This window comes from Onychostoma macrolepis, chromosome 13, assembly GCF_012432095.1.
Source record: "Onychostoma macrolepis isolate SWU-2019 chromosome 13, ASM1243209v1, whole genome shotgun sequence".
Taxonomy (NCBI): domain Eukaryota; kingdom Metazoa; phylum Chordata; class Actinopteri; order Cypriniformes; family Cyprinidae; genus Onychostoma; species Onychostoma macrolepis.
Genome location: NC_081167.1, coordinates 1383302 through 1396619, shown reverse-complemented (window position 1 = coordinate 1396619; position 13318 = coordinate 1383302). Strand labels below are relative to the sequence as shown.

The following is a 13318-nucleotide window of genomic DNA, read 5'->3' as shown; positions in this document are numbered from 1 at the left end:
CCAGAACAGATGGATGGTCAAACAAAAATTTAAGAGAAACAACATTAAAGACACCTATCCAGCACAACATAATAATAGCAGCTGTGATGAATCCATGAATCTCAGCAGAAATCATCCAAATCCAAACTTGTCCCAAGGCTTCATTACAGTCGATTCTGTTATAGCCTCAGTGAGGTGGAGATAAATACAGAGAGAGGAAACTTCTGAGGAAGTCTTCACCGCAGGATTGGCTCTCGAGGTATGCTGCACTTTGGTTCTTCATTGGGCTCTTCCCTGGTCTGTGTGTCCTAGTCTGTCCCTCTTGTTGGTGTGCACACTGTACAGAGTGAGACATGAGCTTTGTTTGCTTTGAAGCTTGTAAATAAGCTTGCGGATGACCAGAAACCACTATTTTAGGGAAAGAAACAACAGCATATCCTGTCTGTCCTTCAGTAATTTAAGCAGTCATAAAAATTGCCAAATTCTTTTCGGTGCAATGCAGATTTGATTCAACACATCTCCATATTCCAACGACACATCGATCATTGCAGATATCATAACAGGGGATAGGCAGTGAGTGAAGTATGCTGCAGTATAACATTTAACTCTGTGAGTGTACTTAACCCTAAGTCTCCAAATGGAAGTGACAGACAACTTCCTTTTGTTTTGTTTACATAAAGTCTATAATTAAATATTTTAATAAAATTAAACAGAAGATTGAATTAAGCACTCGCAGCCCCAACAGTCAGCAATTCAGCAAGCTGTCTTATGAGTTTGGTGATGAGGGGAGGAGCTGCTTCAGGGTTGTATAGGAACTGAATAACATTGTTCTATTTTTTTATTTTTTTCTACACTCTTTCACCCAGTGTCCAACTTTACCACATTAATGACAACTGCCCTCCATCTAGGACTTTTACCTTAAAGGATGCAGCTGCAATCTTTACTTTTGATTTGACGTCCAAATCTCTTTCCCAGGTGACCATGTGAGGTTCATATATGACAATTAATTTCTATACTCTGATAAAAGCCCATCAAACCAAGTACCAAATGGTCCTTTATCATCCAGCACTGTCTCTGGAGTGTCAGCTGTTCCACTGTACTGTATAAGGCAGCTGCTTGACAAAACTAGTGACTTTTGACCAGTCTACTGTAACGCTTTAATGAGGGAGGCCGGATAGCTTGTCTGAATAGCTGTAGCCAAGTGTAAGCAGAGACTCACGTGTGTCTGATATTCCACAGTGGTCCTTTATTATCAGCGTCGTCAATTCCCATGCACACATGGGGCAGTTTGCAAAAACACTCAACTAACAACTGCGTTACAGTACAGAAATAAAACAGGCTTAAAGGCCGTTCATACTAGCAGCTTTTGTCGCTGCATGTTGCGAGGGGCAGGTGATGAGGTCGCTAGTGGGCGTTCCCACTACTGGTTGCCATGACAGCGAATCAGGTTTCTTGCCACTAAGTACAAACATTTTGGAGGCAAAAGACTAAATATAATCTAAATCTAAATTAAATCTGTACATACGAACAAAAATGAATGAGAAACAGAGCCTACTTTCTTCCATTGTGTATGTTAATCTATGGCTGAGAGGAGAACAGTCACATGAGCATTACCGTCTTCTTTCCTATTGGCTGTACTATTTGAGTCGGGCCCAGTACCAAAACAAACTTGTAGCCAATCAGCAGTAAGGGGCGTGTCTACTCATGATGCGAGGAGAGAGCGCTCAGTGCACATGACGGACGTTAGCCAAGCCGAGCAACGACAGAAAGATAGAGATTGCAGATAAAAAACAAAAGTGGAAACGTCTGTGGAACAAAAGAAGGCTTACACCGTGTGTACACCGGACGCCGCGCCGCAACAGTTAAAGTCTGTCTACACTGGATGCGACAAAGCAACCGTTAAAACTCATTTGAAATTTGTGTCAATATGTCATAAATAGAACGCGGCAGCAGTTTACTGTCAGGGATTTGTCGAGTCCCATCCAGTGTAGACAGCATCACTGATTATAATGAGTTCTATAGTATTTTGTCGCACCAAGAAGTAGGACCCGTGTAAATCAGCTTTCCAGCGCTGGAGAGAACTCAAGGAGCGGGAAGGCCTGTGATCAGACGCCGAGGTTGCTTTGTTTCTTCTCGATAGATGAGTAACATTGGTTTTGCTTTGTTTCACAAAACTAATCGTTGCCTTGTATGCATACGTATGTGTGGGGCAGAGCTATCAAAATAGGGGCAAGACCCTTTTGGGGTAGGGACGTGTTTGTTTTGGTGATTTCAAATATCAACATTGGCTACCAGAAATCACTTACCCCACCTATAATGTGATGTTGCCACGAATTAATATCTCATGGCCATGACAAAACTAAGTGAACCGAACATGTCACCTTGCGGTCACTGTATTAACGCCAGTAAGTGACAAAAAGGGGCTGTTAAAATGTATTTGTCTTTGAATCATACAAGAGATTTTTTTCAAAAACGCTGATTCATCCAGTAAGGAAACAAGTACATGATCCTGAGTGAGTCACTGAATCATTCATTCATAAATTACATGTGATTTTACTTAGTTGTCTAATGTTTTTCTTCAGAATTGTGAAAGAACCACAACTTCCATTGTTTTTTTTGTTTGTTTGTTTTTTTTCAAAAAAAATATATATATATATATATATACATACATATATATCTTATAGAATCATGCGGCTCTATTTTGCTTATAAACAGCTCTTAAAGAGTCCAGTTTTTATTTAGCCTGTTGATTTTTGTTCATATTCAGCTGCAACTAAATGGTTTACAAAAAGAGACACCGGATAAATGTTTGATATCTTTTTTTAATCACATTGGAATCGAAAAGAATCAGAATCGGAAATTGATAAAATTCAAACGATACCCAACCTCATATAATGTAGAAAACGAAGAAAATATTTATTAGCTGCAAGCCCTGAGTGTTTATCATTTATAAAAGCAAATCTATTTTAAAATATAGTGGGCATGTGAATAACCAAAAAAAAAAAAAAGATTTTCTGGAGTTCTGTATTTATCTGCAAGTTGTGTAAAAACATTACATAAACGAATAAATCAATAAATTCAGTTTAATAGATGTGTATTGGTCATCTTCTAAAATGAGAGTGTGACTGGTGAGGCATCATCACTTCTCTCTATGCTGCCCCCGATGGACGAATCCGGAACTACCTGGAAAGTTCATGAACTTGCTGGTGCTGATGAACACACAGTATAAAGCTAAGAGACTCACAGAACTGGAGTCAAATCTAAAAGCCTTACGACGCCACCAGAGAGACAACTCGACCGAGGAGCAAAAGTAGATCACAAAAGCCACTGAAAATGTTGAGCCTGCATGGATTCCAGCCTTCCCTCAGCTCATTCATGGGAATGGACTGGCCAGTGCGCAGTCTCTGGCCGGAGATCACATCTCTTTACAGACACGGAGAGCAACCGCAGGAGCTGAAGAGCAGCCTGGAGCAGCTGGAGAAACTTCAGCACAAGATCTTTGAGGAGATCCACCAGATGCCACCCTCGCAGGAGATCTACCCAGTCGCCTGCACAGTGGAGAAAGAGGGAAGAGGCTTTGCTTTGACGCTGGACACTAAAGACTTTTCCCCAGAAGAACTGTCGGTCAGACAGGTGGGCAGGAAGCTGCATGTCAGCGGAAAGAGCGAGAAGAAGCAGGAGGATGGGAAGGGCTCGTACTCTTACAGAACCCAAGAGTTCAGACGGTGTTTGATCTGCCTCAAGGAGTGAATCCCGAGGCGGTGACCTGCTCCATGGCTGATGGAAAGCTCTACATACAGGCACCAGTAAATCAGCCATCTGAAGCAGCTGAGAGGATGCTGCCCACTGACTGTCAAACTGTGAAGACAACGCAGCCAGAGACAGCCGAGACACAACACGACTCCAGCGCCACACAGACGACACTCAACAATCCTGAAATCACCGAGCACAGAGTACAACCCTCTGCTGGACAATCTTAAAGGATATTTCATTTCACAAGTTTCGCATATTATATAAGAATTATAGTGGTATTATATAAAATATTGTGTGAATATAAATATATGTAACACACTAACTAATTAACCAACTACATACATAAATACATACAGATTTTGCATTTATCCAAGACAGCACATATTCATAAATTATTTTAGAGAAAATAATTCATTCTGGGTAATATTTTATTTGCTTGATTAATGTTTCAAAACTATTGTAATACATATAATTTGGAAGTCTCAGAAACAAAATAGTGTATAAAAAATTAATACAGATCTAAAAAAATAAGTCAAATGAATTTTATTGGTTCTTGTGTTTAGCTCAAAAACAGTTCTCCTGCATCTTGCTTTAAAAGTAGGAAATGAGGGAGACACACAGACACACTCTCAAGACAGAAATGAGTAAATTAATCTGATATATGATTACATTTTGAGGGTGTGTAAGCACAAATAAACATGGATTCATCTCATCTCTCACTGCAGGCCGAGATACATCTCACGGGAGTTTATTGGTAGTGATGTGTCTTTGGAAGGCTCTGGCTTCATTGTGTTGTGTGTCTTTCAGAGTACCTTCTAAAACATGGTCTGTAAATGTGTATGTGCACACATATTACAAACTGTTTGAACATTCATTTGCAAAAAACAATTAGCAAGTAACATGATGAAAAAACTCATTGCAAATAAAAAAAAAAATGGCATTGTTGATATCTATAAATTCTATAATAGACACGTAAGATTCTTTTGTGTTTTTTTTTTCTGACAAGGAGTAGATAAAGTTTGCATCCTCAATGCAACAGGTTATAAAACACAAATTTTTGACAGTCCAAAAAGCACGCAGTTGCAGTTTTACTGTATAGAAACATTAAATAAGACATTGAATCCATTATCACTGAGATATCCACAACTGTTTTGCAGCCATTTGTTTGCCAAATATAATGCCATAATCTTCTTTTCCCTTTTACCATCAGCAGTCAAATTTATATTAGCTCTATAATACTTATCAAGTCTGAGAGACTTGTTCTGTCCTTTCTTATTCTCTCATTATTCAGTGATGCTTCAGGAGAACAAAACAAACAGAAAGACGTTTTGTAATAGTCCATTACTCACTCTTCATTCCCTTCTTCTTGCATTTGTTACATAAGAAAGTGCCAGTCTGGGTGGATTAGGTAATCTTTCCATCACTTATGCGTAATTGTTGGGTATTTAATCAGCTTGTCTTACTCCGGCCAGCCTGCTGGACATTTCCTGAACATCCGCAAGTGTCTGTCCATCAGTTCTGTCATCCATTCCAATGTGCATGAATTAAATATTGAAGAGTTCCACTGTACCGCTGTTTAATATATGATGACTAAATGCTTTTCCATAATCTCTCAGTCTTTGTTATTTTACATGAGTAGGTCTTATATTTGACATTTATGAGAACTGTGGATGAGAATGATGGTCCTGTAAGGACCAGGAATAATAGTATCACACATAATACTCCTTGTTTTTCTTGCTCTTGCTGACACTACTGGTGCCATCCATCGATTTCTCCTTTACAACTGTTCCATTTGACTGGGCTGAATTGCAAATGTAGTTGCGGCTCTCATCCACATGGTACGATCCTTCGTCACGGTTGCGGTATTTGTACATGGCGTAGAGAAGAATGAGGATGCAAAGTGCGGCAGCAACGACGATGCCGACCACCATGCCTGTGGTACTGCTGGACTCACGGAAAACCTCTGACTGACCAGGATAGCTCTTCACCCCGGGGCCTGTAGGGTTAGCTGAGGAAACAAAAACACCAAACATGTTTCACTAAAATTCACCAACTGGGACAATTTGGAATTATCTTAAGTATACGTGAGATACTTCCAGCTTTCCCACACAAATGAGCTTTATCATATTGATCCAAGTATTGATACACACACACACAAAATGAATAAATAAAATGAAAAAAAGTAGCTGACCTGTGTAGGATTCCTGCTACAAATGCTGCTGCTTCTGACTTTTAATCAGAGATGGTGAAACTGAGTAGATGCACTACCTGACATGCCACATCTTCAACATAAGCTAACTTCAAAATGTATAATATAAAGCTGTAAACATATACTTAATGTGCGAGACACCCCTCATCATCCTGAACAGTAGAGAGGTCATACCAACCTCATGGACAGATAATAGTAACTGCTTTTTCAAGTCAGTACCTCAAAAAACACTATATGATTATATTGTAGGTGTTCATGCAATTACATGACCACAGGCAACATCACAAAAAACCCCCCACAAAATTCTATGATAAACAGGCAAAACGGGCTACTTGCGGTTCATAAAGAGAAACATACTCTCACAAGCACTATATGTAAATTATTTAACATCAAGTGCATGCTGCCTCAATATAAAAAGTATGTGAATATGTAGGCCATTAAGTTATAAAGTAAATTATAAACCAAGACAAAATTTCATATACACTGTGTGCAGAATTATTAGGCAAGTTGATATTATGGTCATATTTGTTTGCCAAGAAAATTTTACCAATTCCAAACCACATCAATCTTAATAACTACTATTGATTTAGTATTTAATCATTTCCAAGTTATATATAATTGTCCATGAAGGCTGAAAGTCAAAAACTCCTTATTTCAGGTGTGCTGAATTATTAGGCAGGTTTTCTTTTATAGATAAAATGAGCCAAAAAAGAGATTGAACTCGGAGTAAAAGTAAAAAAAAAAAAATTTAATAATTAAATGCCCATGAGAAGGATGCAATACTAATTCAATAATAGAATTAGCAAAGTTAAGGCATGATCATTGGGCAGCTAAATGCTCATTGGGTCAGAAAAAAACAGGTGGAGAAGAAAAGACACGTTAACTGCACAAGAATTAAGGTGAAGAATTAGGTGTGAAACCATCAGGAATCATTTATTCTCCAGCGCCATCACATCCTCTCGTTCCACTGTTTGAAGAATTTATTTTCCAGAATCTGGCAGTAAGTTTTAGAAGCTCATTTTTATTCCATCTCCTATCCTAAAAAGTTTGTCTTGCAGATATTGACTAAAATGAGCTCCTAAAACTTACTTAATTATATATAACTTAGAAATGATTAAATACAAAATCAATAGTAGTTATTAAGATTGATGTGGTTTGGAATTGGTAAAATTTTCTTGGCCAAAAAATATGACCATAATATCAACTTGCCTAATAATTCTGCACAGTGTATTTAGATGAGATAAATAATTCCTATAATGCTTGATAAGTAGGTATTATTGTTTGACAGAGTCTTCTGGATTTATAATATTTCTTGAAATCTGAACTGTTTGACAATGCCTCTACTAAGCGGCTGGCTGTCTGTGCTGTATTGAGTAGTACAGATGGTGGCTTGGACAAGGTTGGATTGAGAGACTAAACTTTAATGGGAATTTCAGGATTCCTGTGGCTCAATGGACTGGTTACGATATAAAATAAAAATGATTTTTTCAAATGAACATTCAAATAGTTATTTGTTGTTTGAGCTAACAACCAAAGTTACAGAGTGGTTTTAGATATTATGTGATTACACCAGACATTAATAGGGATGCGAGTAAAGACAATCCTTTGTAGCTCCTTTGTATATTTGCTGCCCTATTGTTTGCAGATGCACTTATCCTCGTCTAATTTTAGTAGGTTTGCATTACAGCAAAAGACTGCCCAGATGATGAATCATGATCTATTAATCTCTCTTGGACAGTTTCAGTCACATATTGCAATATGACAGGGCACTGAGGCTTAGAAGTTATGTCTTGCATATCTTGTGTAAAATGTATGTGAATGGAGTGTATTTTAACCTGTTGTACATAATTAGGCGATAAGGATTCATGAATGATACTGCGGATAACAAATTATCATACTAACCAGCAGTTTTGGAAAAGAAAGAGGCAAGCAAACCCCTGCCATTTCCAATGGCTGAAATTTTCCAATATTTGTTTAACAGCAGAATCAAATTCGGGCAGGTCTGGCAGTCTGTTGTGGTCTCTTCAAGTACATATGCAGCCTCAGAGTCGAGTACCCTCTGTAACTAAGCCCTCGCTTCCCAACAATATTAATAATGTCTGCACAATGAGTAGTCTTTTGATCTGATCTCTGATAGCTGACATTTAGCTGTCCAGCTATTCCAGACTTGACCATAGAAGGCTGGCATCAACACAAACCACTCTTCTCATTTTCCTCTTACTTGTGTGTGCTTCCATTCCTTCTAACAAATAGAATTGTCACTCATAAAAAAAAAAATACCAGACACAAAGCAAAAGAGGGAGTGTTTTCTCACAGAAAGAAAGCAATGTTCTATTCAATAAAAGGCCTTGTCGATGAAAGTGTTTAAAGAGGTTTGAAAAGGATGGTGTTGGAAAATGTTGACCTGAATGAAGCCATACAAAATATGACTTGACAGTGTAGAGGCTTCATCTTCATGAGTCACATGCTCTGAATCACCTTCAGACTTTTTTTCCCCCTTTTGCCCAAGCTGTGTTTGACTAGAGATGCTGCCCTGCCTCATCCTCTGGCAAATGTCACAGCAGGCACAATCTCACCTTCTGACCTACCTTCATCTCCTGAAGCGCACCTGACAAAGTTGAAGCAGATGAAGGTGTTGTTGGGATTAAAAGGTCAGTCATTTTTGTACAAGTCGTTGCAGGCATTTTAACGCAAAGTTTTCTGCACCAGCTTTTCTCTTTTTTTTCTTTGAATTGTCAACAAAGCTGTGGCTACACGGCCAGTCAGATGACATCTTCAGGAATAAATTATTATGGGGGCTATTTTTTATTTCTGAAATGATATATTGCACAATAAATATATTTAAAATGTAAATGTAATAATATAATTAGTTACTGTTAATTATTCATTTCATTTTACATCATATTGTACACTGGACGCCTCCTGGAAAGTTTTGATAAACACGGCACACTATAACAATATTACAGGAAAAGTGCAGACTGGTCTTTGGTCTGCACAGCGTCACATGAAGTCGAATACACTTACTGCCTTGGTTAATGATGGTCATGTTACTTCCCTTGCCCTGCCTCCTTGGCTGTGTTCCACTTCACTTTTCTATGCCCTTCTCTTGCTGACTTCCCTCCATCACATTGGCTCAGATGTACGTCATTGATTACATTGCACGAGAGCCCACTACTGGTGGACCCTTGCAATGGGTTCAACTGGAACATCCTAAACCCTTGACCTCTTGCAATCTGCAAAGTGCTTAGGGAATTTCACAAGTGTGTGTCAAAAAAATTAAATTGGATTGCACCCCTTGTTTTTCTGTACCACATGTTGTTTTGTCTTTGCCTAGTCCTCATTAGGCTCACCTGTTCCTCATGTGCTATCCTCCATTTTTATTGTGCCCTCTACAATCATGTTTTTGCCAGATTGTTTTGCACTTCACAGGGTTTGCCTTGTTCAGTTTTTTCTAGTGATTAGCTTTAGTCTTGTTGCACTTTGTCTTCATAATGCCCAGTCCTCAGTGACTCACCGTCCTGCTCTGTCCAACTACACTCATCTGACCCACCCTGGTCTCTGTCTCCTGCATGCTTCTGACTCCCAGTCTGTTCCAAGCCCCCTGGTATCCATTGGCACTATCTAGCCCATTGGTAAGGCAAGGTTGACTGCTTCTCATGAAAATGCACTTTGATACGCCTCATAACTCGTGGAAGTCTATGATTATTGGGGCACTTTGTGGTCAAAAGCAGCAAACTTATTTGCCATGTAAATAATTATGTAAACAACAGCAAAAGACTTACAGATGGCACTCAACTAGAGTATGTTTTAGCACAGGTGCTGTAGCTACTTTATTTTTAACTTAACTGGAAGTGGCTGAGACTGGAAGCTTTGCGATTTATTTTGCCTGTACAAAACCAGTCTGTTATGCTGCTTGATATTATACTGAATGGTCCGTTTTTACTTCTCTGGTGGGATGCTGAGATAATGTTGAGCGAGAATGAACTGAGGAGGCAGTGGGCTGCCTCTCTCACGATGAGGGATCATCTGCTGGAATGTAGCCATCCACCAAACAGACCTTCACCACTGATTGGACTACATCACCAAACAGCCCTGACAGAGAAATGGGGCGCATTCAGCAAGAAGGCCTTATCCCTGTGTGTGATGTCTATCAGTTTAAGCAACAGATAACGTTACTCTATGGGATGGCAGACATTGTGGCAGAGTAAGCTTTATGCTTATTAGACCTCAGTGCCAAGTCAGGAGCTCTTAGTAGCCTTGGCATCTGATTTAGTGCTCTCACCAAAGTCCCTCACAAAATGAGCCTGGCAAGCAAGCAAAACAGCCAGCGTGTGCAAGGCCGAGGGCACATGACCAGAACCCAAGTATGTCTTATTCAATAATGAAAAGCTCAGTCTACAGTCTACAAGAGTGGGCCTGTATTTCCATGTAGTTACCAATGCAGGGGATAAAATGGGGCAAAAGTGTTTCTTACATTGTCGGCATGGAAAAGTCACCATGCTTCACCACATGGCACACATCATTGAAGTCCAAGGTTGTCTGGGTAATGATCCTGGTTAAAAGTACAATACATTTGGTTTTGAAAAATAGTCATTTATTTAAATGTAAATATAAATACAACTAATTCTATCTATTCACATCTTAATGTTATAAATTCCAACCATAATAGAATGATCAATCACACGGTGCCCCCGTGCCTGATTTGTCTTAGAGAACACATTGCTGCTTTCCACAACTGATAGTAACAGCATTACAAATAACTGCTGCCTACAGGGAATCAAAAATGACCCTGCCTGGAAAAATCTAGCCCACCTGGCTGATGTATTCTCCCGTGAATGTTTCTTTTTTATTAATAAATAAAGGACAGAAACGACTAATAATAGAACAACCTTCTCGACAGCAACCTGTCTTGCTTCAGAAGTGAACATTCAACCAAGACTGCCCTGCTCTCGGTTGCTGAAGCCGTAAGACTGGCTTGAGCAGCTTCCAAATCTTCAAGACTTATCTTTCTGGATCTCTCTGCTGCTTTTGACAGTTAACCACCAGATTCTCCTGTCAACCCTATTGGCAAAGGGCATCTCAGGAACCGCACTCCAGTGGTTTGAGTCTTACCTCTCAGATAGGTCCTTCAAGGTATCTTGAAGAGGTGAGGTATCCAAGTCGCAACATCTAGCTACTGGGGTGCCTCAGGGCTCAGTTCTTGGACCACTTCTCTTCTCTGTCTATATGGCATCACTATGTTCTGTCATTCAGAAACATGGCTTTTCATATTACTGCTGTGCTGATGACACTCCACCCTACTTCATCCTGATGATCCTCAACCAAGACCTTTCTATGGGAACATGCTACCTAACTCCTTAGTCCAGCCTGGACAAAACAAGAGCTTGAACATTGCAATGCTCTCTTGGGAGGTCTTTCAATCAGTTCTATCCAGGGACGTAGGCCACCCACTCTGATGAACAGTATTCAATTAGCCTGTAATTTGCAGTTGTATGTTAGAAAATATTAGAAAAACAGCAGCAATACATCATTCTGTAAAAATAACTTTTAAAAACTCTTAGTGACGTGGAAGACGTTTCTGTCAGCCCACAAGTAGGTAAGCAAGTTGTGTGCGGTGTCTAAAGAATTTAAGACCAGCTGTTGCCAGTTGTCCACATGAAGATTATTTTTATAAATTTTGGGTCTGATGCCCACAAATGCACCCGTTTCCAAATATGTAGGTCTGTTAATTTAAATAACGAATTAACAAATTTAAAAATCTCAAACATGACCTTTCTGAATAAATAATTTTATACACGTTAGTTAGCCTATATATAATATATTTGAGGTAATATGATGAAGAAATACAGTGCCTTGAATAGGCTAGCCTGCATTTACTGTAGAATGATGAATTGAAAAAGAAAATCTACAAATAACATTTTAAATTGACTTTAGAACAAATATTTCAGAATAAATAAACTGCTACTCAGGTTTTGTATGTGGACAGGTTGTAGCTCTTGTATGTCGATGTATGACTTAAGTGACACTGATACATGATCATGTCTGTGTTTTGTATATAATACTGAATATTGAGCCCAACTCCGTCTGTTAGTTACTAGTGCCCAAAAATAAAATTCTGCCTACGCCACAGGTTCTATCAAACCTCTGCAGCTAATCCAGAGTATGGCTGCAAGATTAGTCATTAACAAGCCGAAAAGAGCACGTCACACCTCTGTTCGTCAATTTGCACTGGCTACCAATACCTGCTCGCATAGAATTCAAAATTGATGTCTGAATGAATGATGCATTTATATAGCGCGTTGTGTATTGCTGTACACCCAAAGCGCTTTACAATCATATGGGGGGGGGGGGGTCTCTTAACCACCACCAGTGTGCAGCATCCACTTGGATGATGCGACGGCAGCCACAGGACAACGGCACCAGTGCGCTCACCACACACCAGCTACAGGTGGAGAGGAGAGAGAGTCATAGAGCCAATCAAGTGGATGGGGATTATTGGGAAGCCATGATTGACAAGGGCCAGTGGAGGCAATTTGGCCAGGACACCGGGGTTATACCCCAACTCTTTACGATAAGTGTCATGGGATTTTTAATGACCACAGAGAGTCAGGACCTCGGTTTAACATCTCATCCGAAAGACGGTGCTTTTTGACAGTATAGTGTCCCCGTCACTATACTGGGGCATTAGGACCCACACAGACCACAGGGTGAGCACCCCCTGCTGGCCTCACTAACACCTCTTCCAACAGCAACCTAGTTTTCCCAGGAGGTCTCCCATCCAGGTACTGACCAGGCTCAGCCCTGCTTAGCTTCATGGGCTGCAGGGTGATATGGCTGTCTGCCTAAAAAACAACCACTGACTCTGCACCCCTTTACCTAAATTCATTACTTCAGACGTATGTGCCCTCCAGAAGCTTGCATTCTGCATGTGAACAGTGAATTGTAGTGCCATCCCAAAGAGGCACAAAATCACTTTCATGGACTTTTACCTTAGCTTTTTGGTTTGAGTTGGGAAGGTCATTCTACCAGCAGGAAACAGTTGAGTCTTAAGCTGGCTGCACACTAGACGATTTTCAAATCTTAAACGATTTTAAAACCATGGGAGACCACAAACATGAAGACAGTTCAACCGATTTTTAGCCTTATAATCCTCTGAACGAACACACTAGATTTTTAGACCAGACCGCACACTTGAAGATTGAAGTAACGATTTCACAGTGACACTCGCGAGATCAAACATGACTAGAGAAGCAAAACAAATAGAGGACAATCAACGTTGTCAGCTGGCTCTCCTGGCGCACATTCTGTTTCACAGTGGAAAACAAAGTATAGAAAAGAATATGGGTGATATTCTCTGCTTTCATGTCATGTCTGTGG

General features: G+C 39.8%; 1 protein-coding gene and 1 pseudogene across 9 annotated transcripts in view; one reads left to right on the top strand and one right to left on the bottom strand.

The window, feature by feature from the left end:
- The first annotated feature begins 3113 nt into the window (after positions 1-3113).
- LOC131552045 (heat shock protein 30-like) lies at positions 3114-3959 on the top strand (annotated as a pseudogene).
- Positions 3960-4260: 301 nt separating this feature from the next.
- nrxn1b (neurexin 1b) overlaps positions 4261-13318 on the bottom strand; it is a 159830-nt gene continuing 150772 nt past the window's right edge. For all 9 annotated transcript variants that reach the window (XM_058795417.1, XM_058795408.1, XM_058795409.1 and 6 more), the window contains one exon: positions 4261-5740. In XM_058795417.1, coding sequence (XP_058651400.1) covers positions 5442-5740 — 299 coding nt within the window. In that variant the 3' untranslated portion in view covers positions 4261-5441. The remainder of the gene's footprint in view (positions 5741-13318) is intronic.